Below are 9,336 nucleotides of genomic sequence, written 5' to 3'. Positions count from 1 at the left end.
ACGTTGTTTACACCGCACGGTTGGGACGCGCGCGCGCTTTTCGGTGGCGATGCGCCGTTTATCGCGTGGCCTTTGAACTTCATTGTTGTGTCGCGGGTGACGTCAGCGACTTGTGCGCGAGAGGCTGGCGGAGCGGCGTCGCGTGTTGCTGCTGCTGCTGCTGCTGCTGCCACTGCTGCCGCTGCTGCTGCTGCCACTGCTGCCACAGCCGAGACAAAGAGAGAGAGAGAGAGAGAGAGAGAGAAACACACAGAGACACTAACACTACTGCTGCTCACACTATACTCTACACCACCGACACCATCACGGACATGTGAGCACCAGCTCCAGGCATGAGAGAGTAGACAATCCGGTGTATTTGACCGCGAACTGCTTTCATTACTTTGTTTCTGTAATTTTCTTTCTAACCGCCCTCCAAGTTAGCCAAGTCTGCTAATCTGTTTAGCCAAACTGGTGGCCACCGGCTCATTATTGTTCCTCCTGGATTTTAGGACGGATCTACAAGCCGAGAGCGATCTGAAGAGGTAAGGATCGTGTTGTTTGTGTGCATGTGTTATTTCTGTAGAGTTTTGCTGGTTCTACTTTGTTCAGTGCTGCTGGTTAGACTGTTGCCCACAAACAAAGGCAGCGGACAACGTGACTTGACCGTGCTAACCGGCTAAAGCTAATATGCTAACAACAGAATGCATGCCGTGTTTATGATTCCGTTTTGTGCCACACTGTAATTGTCTTGAAAAACACACACACACACGTCTGTAAACGGCGTGTATTGACTGTTTTGCGAAACCGCTGATATGTGTTGGGAACATTTGTTTTTGTTTTCACGTCCAAGTTACCAACTCATGCTGGTTATGCTAAGCTAACTTGCTAACAACTGAAACAATAAAGAGGACAAAGCAAGTGGGAGTCACTACAGGTTTTCTGGGTTGTAAACTGACATTGTGGCACTTTTGTGCGTTTTAATAACAGCATTGGCTTTTTATGTATGCGTTTTATATCATTAGACGTTTTTATATACACGAAACTATAATTTGCCACTTGTATGCCAAGCTTATTGTCAGTGAAAACAGGAGGACAAAGCATGAAGGAGTCACTAATGTTTTGGTGGGCACTTTGGCATCATGACGCTTATGCTTTCTAACAACTGACAAAGAAACAATAAATCAGGGAAACTGATTAATTCTGATTAATCAGTGGTGTATTTGCAGTGTCAATTGTTATGGAGTCCCACCTGCAATTATTGTTTTTAATGTAAAGGCTTATATGGACACACCATTTGCTTTTTACATACAAAGAGTCCAGAGTTTGTTGCTCTGTCAGTCCGTGTGTAATTATCCAGAAAGATGTGGTTGGGTCTAAATAGGATACTACATTGACTGACATGTTTATCATGCAAGTAACCACACAATACTAGCTTGAGTCAGTGAACAACAATGAGGACAAAGCAAGAGTGTCCAGCGTTTTTGGGGAATGACTTGATATTGGGTCCTCCTTGTGCAATACATTATTATTCAGTGTTACAAATGCTTACTACAAATCAATGTGCTTTTTCACATACAGAAAACCAAAGTTTGCAACTTTGTCTGATGCTCATCCGAGGGCACCATGCCTAGCCCCCTGTTTCACCCTGAAATCATGGAGCACGACTCGGTAGTGAGCAGCCAGCAGACCGGAGTCGCGTTACCTGGCGAACCAGAACCGGAGACCCGGGATGAGGAGCACCATGAGGTGCTGCGCTTCGCTCTCGATCAGCTCTCGCTCATGGCTCTGGAGAAAGTCGATTCCCTGGATGGGACACCGCCGGGCACCGTGTCTGAAAACTGCAACGGTGGAAGTGGCTATGTTGATCTGATGCTTGAGCATACGGGTGGATCCCGGGGCTCGCCCACCTCCTGCTCTCCGTCTCCAGAGTACTATGGCACGGGTGGATACCACATGGCTTCTTCGCACTCGCACTCAGTACTGAACGAGCAGAGTGTCATGTGCAACCGAAAAAGGAGTGTTAACATGACCGAATGTGTGCCCGTGCCCAGCTCCGAGCATGTGGCTGAGATTGTCGGCAGACAAGGTAATTTCAATCCAGATGGAAGTACTTATTTTAGTAGTTATGTGTACTTTATATAATGCAGTGTGAATATATTTATAGTACATTAAATGGAGAATTTGTTACTTTGTCATGTATGTTGTTGAGTAAGATGTCTTAAAATAATGGGAGTGCACGTATTTAGTGATCAATCAAGTAGACGACAGTAAGTAAAAAAGGAAAATAGTGAGAAAACTGATTACCAAATTTGACATGCATCTCGTTTTGAAACATGTTCCCATGTAATTATTTACCTGTCTTACTACTGTACAAATGTTTGACTAACACGAGCGTCCTTAGCTTGAATGTGATTAGAGAACCACAAAGATGTTTTGTTCTTATTTGTATGTTAGACAAAACCAGATTATTGCATATCTGTAAGGTTTAGGGAACAATATATACATATAAGGGACAATTTAGTCTGTTATTGTAGTAAAAATAACAAGATCTAAATTACGTTTTGCTGGTATAATTATTTACTTTAAAGTATATTGTGCACACACACACACACTTTGTTTTGTTTGTAACAGTTGCAGGATTGTAACACAAAGTCTGAACATGTTTTAATAGCATGCATACCATTCTACTGTACACAGCCACTAGTGTATTTATACTTGAGAACAATGTATTGTTTACCCCAGACATGGATCAGATTCGATCAGTATAGTTTTTTGTATTGTCTGGGTTGACGGAGGCGGTTTAGGGGGGGATGGGTGGGTAGATGGGGTCAGACAAAGCAGCAGATGGGGGACAGACTGCGAGACGTGCTGGCTAAGAACAAACAAAAGAAATGCTTCGACCGGCTCTGTTAAGGCACTCGGTCGGTCAAGACCACGTGTCTCTAACCGTATAGAGTCTTATTTATTATTATAAAGTGAATTAGTTTGCACTATGTGCGGGTTTGTAGTGAAACAGTTTTGTTGTTTTTCTTGTGTATGCTAAACAGGGCCGGGCGCGCACCGGGCTGGGCTGGGTGGGCGGTTATCTGCTTTTTGCGCTCCGTTCTGAACACGAGCCTCTCAGAAACGTTACGATAACTATAACCGAGCATGTATTATTAGTTTATATTTATTTTTGATATATAATCGGAGCAGAAAGCAGCTCTGTAACACGTGTAGCAGCGCGGCGCTTTGTTCTCTTTGTTTGAAAGTGCCATGCTTTCTGCTCCGCCGGTGACATCACACAGCGCGCTTCTGATTGGCTGAGAGGGCAGCCGCACTTAAAGCTACAGTACAACATAAATCAATCACAACAGCAGCAGCGGCTCTGATTTTAATGAAAACACAAAACAGTGAATAAATAAATTTAACCTTAATATACTGTATAAAATCCTCAAATGAATTAACTTTAATTCACTTTACCTGAAGGTCCTGGGTTCGATCCCCAGGTGGGGCGGTCCGGGTCCTTTCTGTGTGGAGTTTGCATGTTCTCCCCGTGTCTGCGTGGGTTTCCTCCGGGTGCTCCGGTTTCCTCCCACAGTCCAAAGACATGCAAGTGAGGTGAATTGGAGACAATAAATTGTCCATGACTGTGTTTGATATAACCTTGTGAACTGATGAACCTTGTGTGTAATGAGTAACTACCGTTTCTGTCATGAATGTAACCAAAGTGTAAAACATGACGTTAAAATCCTAATAAACAAACAAATAAACAAAACTTTATCTGCAGCCCAGTGCCTATAATAGACATGATTAAAACGAATAAAAACACATTTTTGGATTTATTTTTATAATATTTATTAGACTACAGTATAAAATGTACTTTTTAAAAACTATATCCATATATTTAGCTTTATACTAAACATGTTGCTCAGCTCAGTACCTCTAATGCACCAAAAACCTCTGTGTTTACATCACAGACGCATCTTAATAATTTTTAGTCATATATGTTTAAAAGAAGACACAAAGGATTGGTCATGTTTAGATTGGTGAACAGTATTCCAAAATATTGAAGCAGAAAACAAGCTGGCTATGCAATGGGTATCACTTAATGCTAATAAATATTATCATCGTAAAAACAATGAACCAAATAACTTAAATATAATTTATAATACAATATAAATAGCAGCAATATATACAAAAGTTGATGGTACCTACAGGTCAGAGTGGGTTCAGGAATCCTTCCCTGTCTCCACATACAACACACCACTGTCTGAAAGGAATTTAGCATGTTCCTCTCATGTCTGCATACATTATTTTGGGGTACTGAAGTTTCCTTCACATGCAAAGCTGTCCACAAGGCTCAAAAAATACATTCTAGCCTTTGATTTTGTATCATATTTATTAGCTTTATAAGCAAAATTAACCAAAGCAGTAAATGGGATGATAAAATTAATATAACAAACATTTTAAGAATTTTAAGTTTGGAAATGAAGTTCTGTTTTAAAATTTTCTGTCTGTTTAAATGTTTTGTGTATGTTTTTGTTTGTAGGTTGTAAGATCAAAGCCCTGCGAGCAAAGACCAACACTTACATCAAAACACCGGTGAGAGGCGAGGAACCTGTGTTCATTGTAACAGGCAGGCGTGAGGATGTTGAAATGGCCAAGCGTGAGATCATCTCTGCAGCCGAGCACTTCTCCATGATCCGTGCGTCACGCTGCAAAGCCGGAGCAGCCGGAGGAGGCGGAGGTTCCCTGCCCGGTCCGCCACACCTACCGGGCCAGACTACCATTCAGGTCCGGGTGCCGTACCGTGTCGTGGGGCTGGTGGTGGGACCTAAAGGAGCCACGATCAAGCGCATTCAGCAGCAGACTCACACGTACATTGTGACGCCGAGTCGTGAGAAGGATCCAGTGTTTGAAGTGACCGGCATGCCTGAGAACGTGGACCGGGCCCGGGAGGAGATCGAGACGCACATCACTCTGCGCACGGGCGCCTTTGTTGATTTGCAGGGTCACAATGACTTTCACACCAACGGCACCGATGTCAGCCTGGAAGGTCTCAGCTCGCTCGGGCTTGGCGGTGCCCTGTGGTCACGTGGGGCCACCACTGGGCACCATACAGCACCCCCTGCCACATCATCTCAGATACCTCCGTCCATCCACCACTCCGACCGCAAGCTCTCCGCAGCCTCTTATCACAATGGAAGTCTGGGATCAGATGCCTACCCAAACGGGCGCAGACCCACTGATAGTGCCAGTCCCACTAGCCCCTTCAGCACGGGTAGTGCCAGTGGCACCTTCACGTTTAGTGGCGATTCTGCACCCGGCTTAGCAGCTCCTGCTTCTGAAGAGCTCAGCTTCGAATTTGGCAGCAGCAACATCTGGGCACCACTGGCTAACGGGACCAAGCAGACGCAGCCTCTCCGACGCAACAGCAGTGGCCTGAGCGGGGGCACAGTCACACCTCGCCTTTCACCGACACTACCAGGCGACAGCTCAACGCTGGAGCACCCGCTGGCGAGGCGGGCACAGAGCGATCCGTTAAGTGCACTTTCCTGGTTGCACACAGGCTCCTCGTTCTCAGGCGGCAGCAGCAGCAGCAGTGGCGGCAGCACCACCGGATACTCGTCCTGCTCAGCGTCCTCGCTGCCCGGTGGCTCACCAACCGACTCGGAGGGTGGCGGCAGCGTGGGAGCTAGCGCCGGCATGCTGAGCCGTCTAAAGGCAGGCACCTTAAGCAGCATGGTGCCCGGAAGTGGCAACAGGGACTGTTTTGTGTGCTTCGAGAGCGAGGTGACGGCAGCGCTGGTTCCCTGTGGTCACAACCTGTTCTGCATGGACTGTGCTGGTCAAATCTGCCAGTCTCAAGAGCCTGAATGCCCGGTGTGCCACACCCCTGCCACGCAGTGCATCCGCATCTTCTCCTAGGTAGCGTTACTCCTTCCCCCAAACATCAATATATCCTGCTATTTAGAAAGTCTACAAAGATACCTGCCTACATAGGATTGACAATATTTACTTATTAAATATGACACTATACTGATGTTGATCTATTATTATTATTATTATTAATAATAATAACTATGGTAATGTCTATTATAACTATTACTGACTCATGTACTTATCGCAGGCTGTGGAATCAGCAGGTTGTGAGGAGGACGGAAACCAGTGTCTTATCTTCGTTTAGGCATTAATTAGTACCACCGATGAATCTGTCCACGTATTATTTGCCCGTCCTCGCCATTCTGGCTTTCGAGCTCGGCCTGGTTACCCGCAGGTTATTTTTTTGCTTGAGACTTTTTTCTACTTGCAGATATTTTTCGATTTAAGCTGCATAGGTCTGCACTTTTTTCTAATGGTTCATTTTGAGAACTTTTGAGATGGGAACATGTTGTGGAGCCTGCACACTCGTCAGACCAAAATATTACAGTTTTTTTTTTTTTTATCAATGAAGAATGAAACACTTAATATTTATTCATGTTAAGAATCAATATCCATAATGGTTAATGTTTAATATAATGTAGGTAGATGAAATAGTTAACGTTGCATAAGGAATAATTACAATGTTAAGAGATCGGTGTTTTGCTTATTACCTTACAACACTCATACTACAGTACAGGGGGTGCGGTCAGACCCTTCAAATGCTTCGTCCTGTGGAGCTTTTTTACATATACACTTAATTACAGTTCTGTATTTACTGCTATGCTTTGTTTATTTTACGAATATAGTGAAGTCGATTTTTACTCCATGACCTTGTCTGTTACACTTTTATTGTTCTTATATAGAGAGATTATTTTAAGATTAGCATCTGCTTGGTGAAAGGTCACGCCCTGCTCTTCACCAAGCAACTACATTTTTCTGAATTTGCTCAATAGGATAGTCATAATTACAAGAATGTTTCTTCTTACTCTCGACCAGTGTGTTTGTGTATGAGTGATTAAACAAGTGTGTGTGTGTGTGTGTGTGTGTGTGTGTGCATTACAGAGGAGAAAAAGTTCAACAATGGGATTTTTCTTCTCGAATTTAGATGACTGTTGTAGATCCATCCCACTTTGTGCACTGCGACACATTGCAATGTTCTTTCAGTCTCCTTTTGGTTCGAGGCTGCATCAGGCCAAACGGGCGTTACGAAACGTCGGTCTTCCGCCCTTCTCGAGCTCTCGCTCTGATTTTAAAAGCTCTATCGTTCCTATCACACTAGCGCTCTTGAGATTCTTCTTCACCCCAGACTGCCTCCTAGACTGCACATTTTGGTTAGCTGTCACACCGGTAAGCCCTCAGAAGCAGCGTTCGACAAGCCATGACACCATACCGTTTACAAGGGCTTCCTCTGAGTGCTATTCAGGTCTCCTTTACTTACAATAACCAGGATTGAGAACCAATCAATCAGAACCTGGCAGCTATGTTCACCCAGGGCTTCCATTCACTTTGTACTACACGACCAAGAGCCGCAGATACGAGGTCAGGTTTAGGGTTGAAGTAGCTATAAGCCACATCCTTGTAGATTTTATGATTTGTTAAAAGTTCGAGGCTTCTTATTAATAGTTCTTGTTGCATGAACCCTGTGTATCATCCGTTTCTGAACAAATCCTCATCGTTGGCCCATATTTCTTCTGGCTTTTAATTACAGATGTGGAATGTTGCTCAGTAGTGCCACCGCAGATGTTTGAGTTCGGTGCCTTGGTGGTCCAGATCGTTGCTGAAGTTCAGTTTAATTCGTGGATTCCCTGTTTATAGAGAGATCGATTTTGTGTTGGTTCAAGTCTGTTGGTGAATCGTACCAGGGATCCACACTTCATGCTTTTACTTTTTTCCTCCCTGCTGTTACTTCAAACGCAGAATGATTTATTAATGCGACTTTTTAAAGTATTTGTTCAGTATGACACAGTATGTCTCAGCTTTGGATCATTTTTTAAATCTCAGCTTTTCGGGAGACTGTCCATTGAGGTTAGGTGTTCTTAGTAAGGAATATTTTTTTTTGAAACAGGTTTGTTTGTACAGTAGCATAACAGGTTTAAAAGGTACAAATGTTTGCTCCATTTTCTCTGTAGTTTACTGTATGTAAATCCCTCTGAGGGTGTGCTGTCAGTGTTCTGGGCATCTCTGTGAAACATCAGCCTAGTGAGGACAAAACTCCTCCACAAACGTCACTCCAAACCCAAACTAGCCGACAGCACGCAGTCCAGACGGATATTAGGAAGTGTGTTACTATTGTTCCCCATTTACCCTCCTAAGGTTTATAAACAGGGTTTACTGAGGAAAGCTCTTAGAGGAGACCTGATCTCGGGCACAGTTACGCATTGGACTGGCACCAATCTGCCAAGCTTCCATGGATTACTTAGCCCTGTAACTCTGCTCTCCTTTCTAGCCTTTGTTGATTTTTGCTTTAATTGTTTTATATGCAGAACCAAAATCGTTTCAATAACAAGGTTTCAGGCCTGACTGTAAATATCCTGAGATACAATCATTGGGATTTGTTTTCCAGTACTGATAAGGTTTATGTAGTTTTTAAAAACATTATCATTATTTGTAAGTTAAGTATCTGCATGTCTTGAAGCCATCAGGCGTTAGCTAATAATTTTCTAAAGCTAAAAAAAGCAATTAACAACAAAACTTTTTACACATTTTATTTTTACAATTTATTTGCTTACCTTGACCTAAATATCCCAGATTATAATGTGACCCTTTTATTACTGCAAATTTAATGTTTATTTTCCATATTTTTGTTTCCTGTGTACAACATATAGGCAATTTATAGCAAAATGAAAAAAAATTATTGAAGAAATTTAAAATTGAAATATATTTTATTTGAAAGTCTATGGACCTTTTAGCTGCGAGTCGGAACAATTGTATACATGTTATAATTTGAACTGACTTGTCAGTTATAAGAAATGTATCAAGAGTTTTATTTTTTATGCTTCTTTAATAAAATCTCGTTTTGTTTTCATTTTTTTACTGTAAAACAATAAACATGTGTGTGTCTGCTCTTTATTTAGCTCACTTATGGAGAATACAAACATATTTAATACACAATCCATTAGGGACCAGAGGGTGCTGCTGTAGTCGGATGATTGCTCTATTTAGAGGATTAAAACTACACACACACCTATTTTTATTGTTTAGAGTCACTGCAGTGTTTAGGATTGTCATCTGTTATGGTTTCAGTGGGAGGGAGTGAAAGTCCAAAGAACACAATTATCTAATGTGAATTTTATTGGTGTATTAAACCCAATAAAAGAGCTAATGATTTTATAATGAGTATTAGTAACAGTACTGTGTCATTTATTAACAAAAACGGGAAAGTACAGACTGTAAGTATCAGTATTATCCGCTAGAGTGTAACTTAACTCTAAAAGTTGCCACTTGACATAG

General features: G+C 42.5%; 1 protein-coding gene across 1 annotated transcript; it reads left to right on the top strand.

Moving 5' to 3' along the window:
- Positions 1 to 220: 220 nt before the first annotated feature.
- Positions 221 to 8,934, top strand: LOC134302777 (RNA-binding protein MEX3B). The gene is made up of 3 exons (XM_062987983.1): positions 221 to 524; positions 1,561 to 2,068; positions 4,514 to 8,934. The coding sequence occupies exons 2-3, from the start codon at positions 1,606 to 1,608 to the stop codon at positions 5,890 to 5,892; spliced, it is 1,842 nt and encodes a 613-aa protein (XP_062844053.1). The 5' UTR covers positions 221 to 524; positions 1,561 to 1,605; the 3' UTR covers positions 5,893 to 8,934.
- The last annotated feature ends 402 nt before the right edge of the window (positions 8,935 to 9,336 follow it).

The sequence above is a fragment of the Trichomycterus rosablanca genome, chromosome 25, assembly GCF_030014385.1.
Source record: "Trichomycterus rosablanca isolate fTriRos1 chromosome 25, fTriRos1.hap1, whole genome shotgun sequence".
Taxonomy (NCBI): Eukaryota; Metazoa; Chordata; class Actinopteri; order Siluriformes; family Trichomycteridae; genus Trichomycterus; species Trichomycterus rosablanca.
This window is presented reverse-complemented; position numbering and strand designations above follow the sequence as displayed.